Raw genomic sequence first — 15,026 nt, 5'->3', positions numbered from 1 at the left:
TTTAGCTGTACTGTTTTGAAAAAATTATTATATATATATATATATACATATACATATATACACACACACACACACACACACACACACACACACACACACACACACACACACACACACACACACACACACACACACACACACACACACACACACAAATAGGGACAATGAACAGTCAATAACTGCCCCAGAATTAGCTACAGAGCTGAATTTCATCTGCAGTCCCTGGGAAGGAAAAAGTGAATCGCATGACTTAGCTAAAACAAAGACTCATCAATAATCATATTTTCAAGTGTAACTTCAAATGTGCTAGAATAAAACAGTCTGATGTTAGTTGGTATCTTGTTCCAGTTATTAACAGCTCTTAGAGAAAAAGCTGAACAACCAAAGTCAGAAGCTCTAAAGTGCTCTTTGCAATCACCTCTTGAAGAAGCTCATGTTTGTCTTGTGAGCTCAGCACACAAAGAGACAAATTCTTTCAAGGATGGTGGTACAAGGTTATTAACAATTAAACAAATGTGAAATATAACACAATTATTAAAAGTAGAATATTTTACTTTTTGGTTATATAACAGTGATTATATCTATTTTGTTTATTGTCAAATATTTTTAAAGCACATTTATATAAAATTACTGTGTAAAGGTCTGAGAGTGGATTTTCCTGCTTGTGACCATGATATAATGCAATAAGAAAAAAGAAAAGAAAAAAGAATACAAGTAGAATGCAAAAACACTTCTGCAGCTTCTATTGAAAGTTGATTATATATAAATGTGTTATTTCTAAGATAAAACTTGTGCTTTTCGAATGTCAGGTGAGAGTCTAAAATAACTCAAGATATTTAAAATATGGTACAATTTGTAATTTTTCGCCATTAACTACGATATCTGGTTGGACCTTTTCCTTCTTTTTAATTTTAAAATGCATGCAGTTTTCTGAACTTTTACTATTAAGCAGCACTGAGTAAGCCAGTCAGAAATGTTTTGACATTGCAAAAGATAATTTACGTGCCACCTGTTTTTTCATTTTGGCATGCATATAAATCAGTGTCATCTGCCTACATTTGAGTATGTACATCTGGACTGGCATGTGTTAGATCATTCAAGTACAAACTAAAAAGTAGGGGGCCCAGGGTAGACCCCTGAGGAACACCAGTGGAACAGTCTCTTTGGGAAATGTATGTTTCAATTTACTTGTTGTAAAATAAGACTCAATCCATTTAATTGTATTAACTGAAAAATTTAAATATGATCGTTTAGGTGAAAGTATGTTATGGTTTAGCGCATCAAACGCCTTAATATAGTCAACACTGCTTTCAATCCTGATACACAAGTTATTGAAAGTGAAAATAATCCATCAATATTTTTTCTTTAATTTAAGAGAAATATAAATTTGTGAAGTACAAACCAACATTTGGTCCAAAATTAGCTATTCTATACAGCATAATTTAGGCTTAGTTTGAAAAAACTAATTCCTATTACCTTAAATAAATTTATTTTTAATTTTGATTTAATGTTCATTATTATATAATTTAAAGCAAATAAAGCTCTACATGTCCCAAATTTTGGTAATAGAGTGTCAAAAATTGCTACCTAGATAGAAAATGAATAGAACATAATATTGCTCAAATATAAGTCAGTGCTTGACCGGTGGTGGACGCTCAACATTTTCTGAAGGGTAAACACATTTCACTCTTGACTCAACTGTGTTGAGGAGAGCAGTAGCCACAATTATTTTAACATAAAATATTGGTTATTTGGTTGTGTTTATACTTCAGACTCAGCACATCGAGGATTGGCCCCCTGCCCTGCGGTAACAGCCGTTATGAAGAACCCTGTTTACATGGTGCGCAGTCACAGAGTACAAACTAACAACTGCCCTTCCGTCACCAGCCAGATCAATCAGCAGCACACACACCCCAGGTACCACAGTTCCCACTGAGACAACCAACACACACACACACACACACACACACACACATACACATATATACTGTACTTCTACTGAAGACTACCTCCATGAAATATGAAAACTCGGTCAGAGTCACAGAGTGAACGTGATTTCACCAAGTGGAAAATGTTACTGGAACAACACCCTTGTTGATCCTGGAACAACATTCCAGTCAACCAGTCAGATTTGAAGGATTGGTTTACAGTTAATGTCAAGTTTAAGCTTACAACTAGGGTTATGGGCTTCTACACCATTCTAATTCACCTATCATTTCCCTCTGATTTTAGGTTTATGTTATGTTTAGGGTTAGGGATAGAGTTAAGACTTGTTTTTGGACAAGAATGTTGTTCCAGGATCAACAAAAGTTGTTGATCCAGGAACATGTCTTGTTTGACAAAATCACAGTGACCCATCTCAATACAGGACTCTAAATGCATGAATTGCATGAAAATGCAAACTTTTCATTGTCATACTAAGAACAAATGAGCTGTTGTAGGTCAAAAACAGGACAATTATTTTATTTCTCAGGAGAATAATTGTTCCCTTTCCCCAAAACCAGTGTTTGCTGATCTGGCCTGCTCAGTTTTCTTTTCTCCATCTTAGTCCTCAGCATCAAGGACATCTAAGTCTGGACCTGAGCCAGAAACGCACCGCAGACTACTCTGAGTCGTCCCGTAGCAGCCGGGCCTCACACGGCACCAACTCCCTGCCATCCAGCGCTAGACTCGGTCAGTCTGTGTCTTTAATAATACATGTCGTCTATTCCCCTCACACACTAAATCATTGATTTTAAGTAGTGTGTGTTTAGTTTGTTCTCCTCATCTTCTCCCTTTTGTTTCCTGAAGGTTCATCAAACAACTTGCAGTATCGCACTGAAAGGATAAAGATTCCCTCCACACCGCGCTATCCTCGCTCCATACTGGGCTCAGACAGAGGTGAGCCTCCTCCCATGAATCCAGCATCTTTCAATTCATCTTACGTTCTGACTGCAGTACTAGTGTACTCCTTTCTACATACTGCACAGGATAAACTTTAGGCTTTATGCAGCGATACATATTTCATGTAGTTTGGTAAATTGTCAGCTGACCTCTTTGTGCAAGTTTAAAGGGATACTTCACCGATTAGCATTAAGCTTTGTATCAGTAGAAACCGGTAGTATTTTCGAATGACCGTGCTTCCCTCCCTCATGTCCCCCTGAGACGAGAGATTTCTGTATTGTGTGCCTGGAAAAAAACCTCCGGTGACGCAAAAATCGTGCGTCATCTGAGTCTTTTTTGGCCAGAGGCTAGAGACTACAGCCAGTAGTAAGAGCTAATTCTGCATGTTTTCAACCCGCCCATTAGAGATGCGCGGTTGGCGGTTACAGCCGCTGGATAAACCGCGGATCGGGCGGATGACGTGACGAAAAATAATATTTTAATTAAATTCGGGCGGGTGGCGGGCGGTTAAACCAATCAAATGAAAAATATATGTATAGGCCAATCAGCGGATGGCGGGTGGGTGCGGTTTTGAAAATTGGTCAAAAACGTTGGTGCGGATGGATGGCGGACGGATGATGAGTTTTGTGATGCGGTTGCGGATGAAATAATAGCCCATCCGCGCATCTCTACCGCCCATACGGGGTGGGATCTTACGATAAAACGGCGTCTTTTCAGTTTCGAGTCAACTAGTAGCCTTGTTGTATCATTTCTTCCAATACTGCCCTCTGTAACCGGTAGGCGTGGCTTGGGAGTGGCCTCTTAGGGCAGCGAAGCAAGTGCATTCTGGGAGTTGTTGTCTTTCATCCACATGAGCCAAAAATACATTTTCTGGCTTTTCTCAGTCTAGAAGGCACCAACTTCTAAAATAATTTCACATTTCTACTACATAAATGGCCCAATTTAAATACACATTCATCTTTCCAGCGGTGAAGTATCCCTTTAATTATTTCAGAAATATTTCATATTTAAATGAATTTAGCTTTTTAATCCAGTGTTTTTCTTCCGCACTGCAGTTGGTAAAACTGTAAATAACAACCACTAGCAGCAATATGGTACAGGAAAGGTAATTAAAATGTCAGACTAAGCTCAATTAAATAAAACATGTCAAGTAGAGAAGACTTTGCACAAACAAGCCTGACATTTGTGTACACTGAAATATTGGAAGCCTGAATAAATAACCCGAGGCAAAGAGTCTACACTTAACATAGTGCATATATAACATTTTCTTTGTTTAATGGGGAATCATACACAAAGTTTGATGCCGGGTTCAGAATACACAATATTTTTGTGATTTTTTTTATTTATTTTTTTTTTACATTTTTTTTTTATTTGGCCATTAAGCTTTAAAGAGCGTACCATTCAAATAATTTCACAATCTTTTCTTGTTACATGACTTCGTAGTGTGGAAGAAATTTTATCTTTAAGATGTGTGTGACCATCATATGACAGTAAAAGCAAAAACACCCTTATTCTAATACGGAATTGTATTGGAATGGTAAAGAGTGTTGGTAGGTGACAAGAGGGCCTCCTGTCAAGGATACAATATGATGAACAAGTCTAAGAATGTTCCACATATGGTTGAAAATACCATCATTGGCCTAGAAAGATAACATTCTGGGAGTCAAGACTATAAAGGCGAAAGTATGCCCTCCCCTCACTGTCACACTCTGCAGCGACTCTGTGTGACTGTACGACTGCTGGCCTTTTCTTGCAAGAAAATAAACCTCATCAAAGACAATGGGAGGTTTTTATGTTGAAAAAGAAACAAACATTTATGCTCACATTAAAGCTGCATTTATTTGATCAAATACACAGAAAACACGGCAATATTGTGAAATATAAGAACTGTTTTCTATTTAAATTTATTTTAAAATGCAATATATGTGTCACAATTTTTGTGACACAAGGCTGCATTTTTAGCATTTTCAGTCTTCAGTGTCACAAATCATTCTAATGTGCTCAAGAAACATTACTTATTATTATTATCAGTGTTGAGTACGGTTGTGCTGTGTAATGTTTTTTTGGGAATCATGATAAAAAATGTAAGAATTTTTGATGAATAGAAAGATCAAAAGGAATAGCATTTATTAGAAATTACTGTGAGTAATTTCTGTTTATTACTGTGTTGTTATATTGGTACATTAACTTAATTTATGTTCTGTTTTAACTGCAATCAGCATTTTGAATCTAATACATAACATAAAGATATATTATGGCAAATTCATAAATATAAAGATTTATGTTGATTGTTGTCCAAAGGTGTCAAAAAGCGGTAAAAACAAGCTGTTGTCTCTCTAGAACACATGCTGACTGTTGTTCATCCATGTTGCTCATCAGGGTCCCTGTCTCATTCAGAATGCAGCAGTCCCAGTCTCATCACCCCACCCCTGTCTCCTCTCAACCTCGAGACGTCCTCGTTCGCCTCCAGCCAGTCTCAGAGCTCCATCACCACCCTGCCCAGGATCTCCGTCAGCCCTGTACCCACAGGAGAGCGGCGAAAAGACAGGTACACTCCTGCTGCCTCAGTCCCTTCCTGCTGCGCACCCCCCCCCCCCCCCCCAGACCCTTCATCAGGTTGCCAAGCAACAGCTCGCTCTTATCCACGTACAGCAGCCCGCCAAGCTCAGAATCCCTTTATCTGACTCGAATAATTGGTCTGTGCATCAATATAGAATAATGTATGTTGAAGGATGTGCCGTTCATATCACAGTCGCTCACTGCATGATAACTTATTTTAATCTGCACCATCGTATAGAATTCTGATCGACTTTTAGCAGAGATTTGTTAACTAGGTCACTCATTCCAGTTGTTCTTATGCATTTATTATAATTCTTTTCTAAATATTTGTCTTCCTCCCAGAGTCCCTTGTGTGTGTCTCTCTCTCTTTCACAATCTGTTTGTCTCCTCTCTTCTTTGCTCCTCTGAATCTTTCAGATCTCTGTACCGTAACAGATCCTTTCTGAGAATCCCTCTGGCTGCTAGGCCTAGGTTCTCATCTCTCAGAAGCTTGAGGTTTGTTCCCTGCCAGTTACGCACAGGGAATGCCTGACAAACGTACTTGTTTGTTCCAAGTGGTTGGCTGTAGAAATCCTTGCTTCTCTGTGTTGTGTTGGTATACAACCCAGGCTTTGTGTTAGTGCTGCTACGATAATTCGATTTACCACATGGGAATGCCAAATTACAGAAGTAAAATGAGTTGGAATGACACATCACATGACTCTGACCAATTAGTCTATTGTTGCTCAAGCAACCCAAAGGCTGATTTAGAAAATGTGTAGTTTTCCAAGCCCCTATTTAGTAGTTTTAAACGGTTAGTTCCTCATAAATGATAATTCTGTCATTTACTCGCCAAATCGATAAAACTTTCATTAATCTTTGAAACTCAAATTAATTTTTTTTAGTGAAACCTGAGATTTATGCACCTCTATTGAAAGTGCACGCATCCAAAACTTGAACACTTCAGAAGGTTCAAAAAAGTAAATCCAGATAAATTAAGCGTTTTAATCCAAGTCTTTGATCAACGCACATACATGTGAATAAAAAAATATACAATTAGATTTTTTTTAAATGAATTGGATTGATATTGATTACTTTTACGATTACGAAGCGCAGAATCTGGCATGATACCGATGCTGGTTCATCCCTAAAAATATTTTTCTTTCGTGTTTCAAAGATGAACGAAAGTCAATCATGTTTCGAATGACGTAAGGGTGAGTAAATGATGAAAGAATTTTCATTTTAAATATCCCGTTAATACGACTACATGGAGAGGATCAAGTTTAAGAATCTGTCAACATTTTCCTTGAAGTGGAGTTTAATTGGTGTTATTGGGTAATTTTACCTGCTGCTTCTAATTTACTTTCTTGATTAACCTGCTCAGCAAGAGATTCCTCATGAATGTTAAATCTGTACACAGCAGATTTAGCTCTTTTTTTTTGAGTAAATGTCGTCTTAAGTGCTTACCGTTCTGGATTGGAGAGACATTTATGATTTGCATGTCAGTTTGGCTGCTCTCGTCCCGAAAAGATCCAGATTTTCTCAATCAATCACTAGCGCTAAAGGTGGTTTAAAGCTGCAGTAAGGAATTATTATTATGTCTGGCAAATCAAACCTGTCTATGATGATAGCAAGAAGGCTGTCATACTTACAACAGCTTCAATAATTTCTTTACTCAGGGATACAGAGATCTCTTTTGAAATGTTGCATACTTGTCAGGGAAGCGTTGATATTTTGTCTGGTCTAGGAGCTGTAACATTAACGCATGTTTTTACTGTTAATCAGTCTTTTGTACAGGCATATTTAAATATTTAGGTTAGAAGAATCAATGTACAACCTTCTGGATCTTTTATTGAAGTCTTGTATGCACACTCCCTCCGCTTTCTATCCTGTCTTTGTGCCTGTGTGGCAGTTAGTCCTCCAAACTGCCCCTTCAGTAAATGTCTCTTGCTCTACATCCACCTGCATGGTTCTCCTCTGTCTGCAGACCAGATTCTGTCTCAGCTGTTGATTATCTCTGATCTTGAAATTCACACACTTTTATCGCTCTGGCAGGCCGTACTTGGAGGAGCCACGGAATGTCATCGTGCACAAAGGGGCGGAGCCTCTCGGCATCTCCATCGTGAGTGGAGAGAATGGTGGAATCTTTGTCTCCAAGGTGACCGGGGGCAGCATCGCACACCAGGCTGGGCTGGAGTATGGAGACCAGCTACTGGAGGTTAGTCAATACTTGACATCCATAACCCAGATGGGCTTTAAGAGAAAAGAATAAAGAAATTGAAAAGTTTGCCAATGATTAAAAGTTTTTTTTAGTCTTTTTACATTTTTATGGAAAATGTAAATTCATGACTATTTTTATTTAAATACATCCCAATTAGAGAATTTCACATGTCATATTGAGGACCATCACACCCCGGAATATAATGCATATTTGCTATTTTATTGTATGCTGTTTTATTTTATGCAATGTTATGCACTTTTTATTTTATTTTTTGTCATTTTATCTTTGCAATTTTATGCAGTTTTATTTTAAGAAATATAATTACCTTTATTCTTATTTTATTCTATGCAATTTTATTTGTTATCTTGTTGTATGTATTTTTATTTATTTTAATTTTACTTATTTTACTGCTCAGCTAAATGCTGAAAATATTAGTAAAAAACAATGTCCTTTTTCTTCTTCTTTTGTGATCAGTAAAGCTGCATGTCATGTCAAATACTAATATGCATTGTGTAGCTCACATTCATTTTGGTTTCTTTCCCTCAGTATAATGGGATAAATCTGCGCAATGCCACTGAGCAGCAAGCACGGCTCATCATTGGCCAGCAGTGTGACACCATCACGATCATGGCCCAGTACAACCCACACATGTATCAGCTCGGCAACCACTCTCGCTCCAGGTACAGCCCTTTTCCCATTCATTTTTTGCTCAGGTGAATGCAGATTTCATCGCAAAAGCAGGTTTGGTTTATTCTTGGCCATGTTGTTCTATAGTTCCCGCTTGGAGCCAGTGAGCACTCAGTCCACCCCGCAGGGCAGTGGAACCGCCACCCCAGATAACCACTCCACCATAGACACCCTGAGTGAACAGGATGAAGGCACGCTCACCCCATCCTCCAAACAGACGACACCCACCACCAGCCCCAACAGCTTCATCAGGTACTACACCACAAATACATACACAGATCTTGCTGTCTACTGCCTACATACAGCATCCTTCAAATATTTGGGGTCTTTAAGATTACTTTTCATTTACTTTATGAAAAGTGACAGTAAAGACATTTTATAATTATTATAATGTTTCAAATAAATGCTTTTCTTTTTAACTTTCTATTCATCAAAGTATCCAGAAAAAAATGTATCATGGTTTCCACAAAAATATTACACAGCACAATAAAAAATAAATCTACATATTAGGTGCATCTTTTCTTAAAAGGGAGCAAATCACTTTTGGAGCCTCCAGGGTTACACAACATGAACACCAGTCTGATTCTGTATCTCTCTTGAATATTTAGAATTTCTTCAGAGAGTTCCAAGAAGGTTCCAGAGCCTCGCTTGGTAACGGTGAGGAAGACTCAGGTGGAGCTGGGCGTTCAGTTGTGCGGAGGAAACCTGCAGGGGATCTTTGTGGAGAGGCTGGAGGAGGACAGTCCTGCCAGAGGAGCAGATGGGCTCGTGCCTGGGGACATGCTGCTCGAGGTAAATGGAGCAACTTCTCTGTCTGTGTAAAGCTTTTTGGAGACTACTGTGAACAGAAAGGGTGAGACAGCAGTTCTTTGTAAGACAAATAAATTTTTTTTTTGGGGTGATGGATGCTTTGCGAATGGACTAATACACTTTTAGCAACAGCCCTGTTGGTTGCTGTTACAGTCAAGAGTCAAGAGGCACTGGTGCAGTTAGACTTTTAACCAAAGCTGAACATGTATCATTACTCTTTACTCCATGTAGTGCTGCAGTGATAATATATTTCACCCTCAACAAAAAGCCAATAAGATTTTTCCATTGGCTTTTGGAAAATAAGCTCTTTGACCAACAAATGTTTGATTATGAAGATGTTTATCATGTTAACTTTTATGCTTCTGACAACTCTTTTAGTCTTTATTTAAATTTTATAAGTTGGAAAGTTTGAATATTTTGCAAGAGCGAGAGTATAAACGCAACAAGGCTGTAAAGGCTGTGATAGACCAACATCAGTGTCAGGCCGTTGTTGAGCATCAGTCAGCTCAGTTTTTGCAGTTTGTTCGTCACTCACCGTCAGCACACGTTGGATCCCGTTGGCGGCTTTTTGGCTGATTGAGCATATTGAATCGGCATCAGTTGGTGAGAGAGAGAACTCCGATTGGCTGTTCTGTTCAGTGATGAAAGCAAGCAAACAATGAAGTCGGAGGGCACACAGAGAAGGCTGTTCTAATTTTGTCATCTTACCTGAGGTTTTCGATATGTGAATATTTTCATAACGACATGGCCATCTGGAATGAAGAAAGTGATCAACCTTATTCACATTTAAAATGGCTAGCTAGCACTTTTACTGTTTGTATATCTGCTGTCCCAGTTTCGTTTTTACTGACGAACATAGACTACTGTCACCTGCTGATGTAGACAGTTATTCCTCTCACGCACATACAAAACATATTTGCTAGTTGACCATTGGTTGTAGTCTTTGCTTGGGTGTTCAAGCATGTTTTGTCCTAAATGCACACCACGCGAGCTGAGGTTTGGTCTGTCACTGCCTTAAAAGCGGACTAGTGGGTAGATGAGTTTTGGTGTGATGTTTAATGTTCCTGACAGCCTCTGTAGTCCCATTTACCCACGTTTTAGCAACCACCTTTTTCAAGATACATAAAAGCTTGTAAAAAGCATGCGTGGGATATTACTTTTGTATTTTATGTTATAGAATGAAACGAAAATATTTTGAGTTTGTGTAATGTAATTTTATTTGCTATAGGGTGCATTCCAGCCTCATCCACTGACTGTATTGTTTTCCTCTAATTCAGATGTCAGTATGATGCATTCCTAACTATTGTTTTTATTGACCACTTCTTTGCTTTCTCATATATTGTGTGAAATTGGTAATATCCCATTCTTGGCATGGACATATTCAGACCTGTGTCAGCCACATTATTACACACTTATTTGCTTCACTAAGACAAAGCAAAGTCATCTTGTTTCTCTACATGTTTATATTAGTTCTGGAATGGAAATCGATCTGGAAACCTTAATTTATGCACTCATGTATTTTTTGTTTTGTTTTGTTTTTTTACCAATGTAAAAATAATTTTGTACAGTATAATTCAGGCACAGTGGCCAGAGAAGTTCTAAAACTTCAAGAAGTTGACAGTGTACAGTTATATTTTTGACATGAAATCAGATATTTAAACGAAATCGTTCTTTGTTCATCCAGTATGGCTCAGTTAATATGAAGAATAAGACTGTGGAGGAGGCGTACCTGGAAATGCTGAAGCCTGTGGAAACAGTGACTTTCAGAGTCCAGAATCGTCTGGATGAGTTCAAACAGGTGAAAGACACTCCTGGAGATGGATTCTATATCAGGTAATAAAAAAAAGTTCAATATATCACTTCAAAAATAAGAGCTCTAACCCATGTTCAGTGTGCAAATTGAACAAAGAAAATAGTCAGTTAATTGAACTGAAGTTTAAAGGGGACTCTCAACCTTCTTTTTAGTTGTGATATAGTGTCTATATTACATTCAGACTGGTGTTTTAAGAAGCCAAAAATTACAAGACTTTTGTCCTAATTTCTACACTTGCAAGAGATAAACCCTTGAGCTTTTATTTTTGACGGAAACTGCAGTTGAGCTGTTATTTTGGCAGAAAGCTACTGTTTTTGTGAAAACAGGTTTACAAACGTGTCTCATTACAAATCTAGTGAAATGCTGTAATCATCTTCCAAGTGTTGGAAACTATGCTAATATGAAAATAATGCATAACTGGTGCCCTCTATGTTCCCAAATGCACGGTAAACTCACAAAACATGCGGAGAGGGAGTTTACTGCGTTCATTGGAATTCACTACATTGTGAACTGAGCCGTTCTGAATCGCAGAAACACCAGATCAGGAGCTGATCGCGTGATCAATAGGATTAGTGCGCAATTCGCTTTGAAACACAGACTATATTTAATTAATTAAATCACAATCTTTTGCGATTTTAGTTGGTTTTACAGATACAATGGTGCAAAACAGCGTTGGAGATATTTTATGTTATGAGAAGTTTTAAAAATATTCGGTTCATTTTGAAACTGTGGCGGCACAGATTAGACTATGGTGGGATGCAAGTGTCTAGGTAATTAATGGGAAACACTAAGGTCTCACACAACAGTCTGCGCATCTGCCATTGACACATCACCATGCATGGCCACTTACCATTTCCCTATAACCAAATGCCAGTGTTTGAGCCTTGTGCATGCTGCTCTAAATATAGATATGTGAAAAAACTGCAGCAACGGGAATCTTTTAATCTCTTTAATTATGTTTAAGATGGAGGGTGAGATATTGTATCTGGCGGTGAAGATTATATCACCAAATCTCAATAATTTGTGTTCTATAATAGTAGCCGTGGTAATTAGACGGTTCGAGACAGTGATGCATTGTGTCTGCGCGGTGGAAAAAGAATAATGGAAGAGGGATGTTCAGAAATAGCCGTGTTTGTCTTTGCAAATGAAATTCTGTGGCCCGCAGCTGTTGCAGGCGCTTTTTCTGCATGTGCTCCCATGATGTCACCCGCAGTAAATAATCTTTGTCAATCCGCATGTCATGAATGAGAAGGAACGAGGAGTTATGAGTGGCTGCTAAAAGCCGCTTCGTGCTACTCCCAGGAATGAAGGATCGGTTCTGTCCAGGCCTCTTCCTGAATTTTTCATTCGTTCTTTCCTTCCCTTATTATTCTTTGTCTCCCGCACCCTTTTCATTTGTCTCGTATTACCTCATTCTTGCAGATGCCGCACCGCAGTCTTTGCCTCACGTATAATGCTGTCACTTGTTGAATTATTCATTTCCTCTCTCTCTTGCAGAGCACTTTATGACCGAGTGGCTGAGACTGAGCTCGACCTCTCTTTTAAGAAAGATGACATCCTCTATGTGGATGACACACTACCAAATGGCAACTTTGGCACCTGGATGGCCTGGCAACTTGATGAAAATGCACAAAAAATTCAAAGAGGGCAGATCCCTAGCAAATATATGTGAGTCCCATCCTTAGACTCAATCAAATGATGGTGTCTTATAAAGGATGAATCAGTCACGGTTAGTCTAATTTAAATGTCTAAAAAAGTCAAAAAGCATCACAGTCTTTTGTTTTGTTGAATCGAGAAGTTAAAAGTTAGATTGTTCAGAAGTTGTTCATGTGACACTGTAGACTGGAGTAATGATGCTGAGAATTCAGCTTTACCATCACAGGAATAAATGACACTAAGTATATTAAAATAGAAATAAGTTATTTTGATAACTCTTAAAGTCTTTATGTATAATGCATTATTGAGGTATTCATAATGTGTGTTATAAAGCATTAAATCTGTACATAAATAATTGTAATCAAAGTTCAAATGCATTATAATATTTGCAGATTCCTTGTTACGTCTGACATTTGTTGTTTGTCATGTTTTTAATGCATTATACTTTCCAAAGGCATAACGTAACGGTGGTTACAATTATTCATGAGACAATACAATGCATTATAAGGTGCATATTTAAAGCTTTAAAAATACTTTTATAATGCATTATACATAAAGGCTTTAAGTAAAGTGTTATGTTATGTATATGCCAGTTGGCCATTATTTGGCCATTTTAAGATTATTTATTTTAAGATATTAAACATTCACACTTGGCTGATTACATTGTTTTTAAATATATTATTTTAGATTTTTTAATGCTATAATTATATCATTTTATAATATTGGTAGAAATTGATTAATGCTAGTGTTTAATATCAGCCATTTTGAATACATATAATTCACTGTTATTATAATGTTTTATGTACACTTACTAGCTCTCTAGATGTTTATAAACTTTGTATTGATTTAATTCAACCTCTAGTTAAAAGCAACGTAATGCAACTGAATCCATGTGTACTAAACTGAATCTAAACGTACAGAAGACTGCAGTTGAACTTATGTTCTGGTGCAGGATGGATCAGGAGTTCTACCGCAGACACAGTATGACTGAACTGAAGGACGAGACGGGCTCCAGTAAGACCCTCTCCGCAGCCGCGCGCAGATCCTTCTTCCGCAGGAAACAGAAGCACAAACGCAGCAGCTCCAAAGATGGGAAAGACGTGGTAGCCTTGGACGCGATCAGCACAGACTCTATTCCATTCTTAGAGGGTGAGACTCTCCAGTATCCCATAATGCAATTCAGCTGAACTGAGCATTTTGATGAGACTGATGTTGATTCTGTATTGTTTTTTGGGGGGTGTGCTCAGACTGTGTGAGCCTGGCCTATCAGAGAGTGCAGAAGATTGACTGCATGTCTCCCAGACCAGTGCTGATCCTCGGCCCGCTGGTGGATCCAGTTAAAGACATGCTGGTCAAGGAATCTCCAGGGAAATTCAGCAGATGTGTGCTTGGTACATGTCGATTAGTTTTTAACTTCAATGTGAATGCTGTTAAAATGATCTTTGTAATTATATGATACTTTAATAATTGCTATAAAATCTTAAAATACACGTATCCTCATAACATTTTCAGAGAATGAGAGAAAAGAACTTGAGCTGTTTCAGGAATTTTAGTTGACCAAATGTTTTCTACTGTTTGTTACAACTTTAAAGATAAACTACATCAACTCTCCAAGCAAATTTTCCAATTTCCTTAAAAAAAAAAAAAAAAAAAAAAAAAAATTGGTATATGAGATTACTTTGTATTTCTCTGCATTATAAACAACAGCACTGTCAAATGCTCTAAAAATAATTGATTGTGTTAATGTCAGATTGTTTTAATTGAATAGTTAATGTTCACTTAATTGAAAAGTACGTAAAGGAATAGTTCACCCAAAAATGAATTACTCACCCTCATGTCGTTCCAAACCTGTAAGATTTACGTTCATCTTCGGAACACAAATCTGTCCCTCCATTGACAATCCACACAACTACCAACAAACATATAATCAGAAGCTCAACCGAACTTGCTTGACGTGCGAGAACAAACCTCTTGCAGAAGCTCAAACGTGCTGCGTAACACGAGAATGAACCTCATTGGTTCTTGCGGAAGCTCAAACGTGCTGCGTAACACAAGAATGAACCTCATTGGTTCTCACACGTCAAGCGAACATGCTTGAGCTTCTGTTTACCACAACTGATGTGAGTTGATGAATGTTTATATGTGGATAAAAGCCTAAATTCAATCTGTTAATCATATAAAGTGATCGTGTCTCTTCAGAAAATTAGGACTAAACCGCTCAATACATATGGATTAGTTTTAAGATCTCTTTATGAACTTTTTTTAAGCATCAAAGTGGTAGTTGCGTAGCTGTCAACGGAGGGACAGAAAGCTCTCAGATTTCATCAAAAAGATCTTCACTTGTTCCGGAGATGAACGAAAGTTTTAAAGGTTTGGAACGACATCAGGGTGAGCAATTAATGACAGAACTTTCATTTT

General features: G+C 37.9%; 1 protein-coding gene across 4 annotated transcripts in view; it reads left to right on the top strand.

The window, feature by feature from the left end:
• The window catches only part of dlg5a (discs, large homolog 5a), a 62,748-nt gene that overhangs the window by 42,716 nt on the left and 5,006 nt on the right, over positions 1 to 15,026 (top strand). For 3 of the 4 annotated variants that reach the window (XR_013819581.1, XM_079855916.1, XM_079855914.1), the window contains exons 18-29: positions 1,773 to 1,917; positions 2,549 to 2,673; positions 2,791 to 2,880; positions 5,263 to 5,431; positions 7,477 to 7,639; positions 8,189 to 8,322; positions 8,417 to 8,581; positions 8,938 to 9,121; positions 10,824 to 10,972; positions 12,450 to 12,620; positions 13,561 to 13,757; positions 13,856 to 13,999. Coding sequence is in view for 3 of the 4 variants with exons in the window: in XM_079855916.1 (XP_079712042.1) it covers positions 1,773 to 1,917; positions 2,549 to 2,673; positions 2,791 to 2,880; positions 5,263 to 5,431; positions 7,477 to 7,639; positions 8,189 to 8,322; positions 8,417 to 8,581; positions 8,938 to 9,121; positions 10,824 to 10,972; positions 12,450 to 12,620; positions 13,561 to 13,757; positions 13,856 to 13,999 (1,836 nt within the window). In the remaining variant the exon portion in view is untranslated. The remainder of the gene's footprint in view (positions 1 to 1,772; positions 1,918 to 2,548; positions 2,674 to 2,790; positions 2,881 to 5,262; positions 5,432 to 7,476; positions 7,640 to 8,188; positions 8,323 to 8,416; positions 8,582 to 8,937; positions 9,122 to 10,823; positions 10,973 to 12,449; positions 12,621 to 13,560; positions 13,758 to 13,855; positions 14,000 to 15,026) is intronic. The other variant, XM_079855915.1, reaches the window with a different exon arrangement.

The sequence above is a fragment of the Squalius cephalus genome (genome assembly GCF_949319135.1).
Source record: "Squalius cephalus genome assembly, chromosome: 21".
NCBI lineage: Eukaryota > Metazoa > Chordata > Actinopteri > Cypriniformes > Leuciscidae > Squalius > Squalius cephalus.
This window is presented reverse-complemented; position numbering and strand designations above follow the sequence as displayed.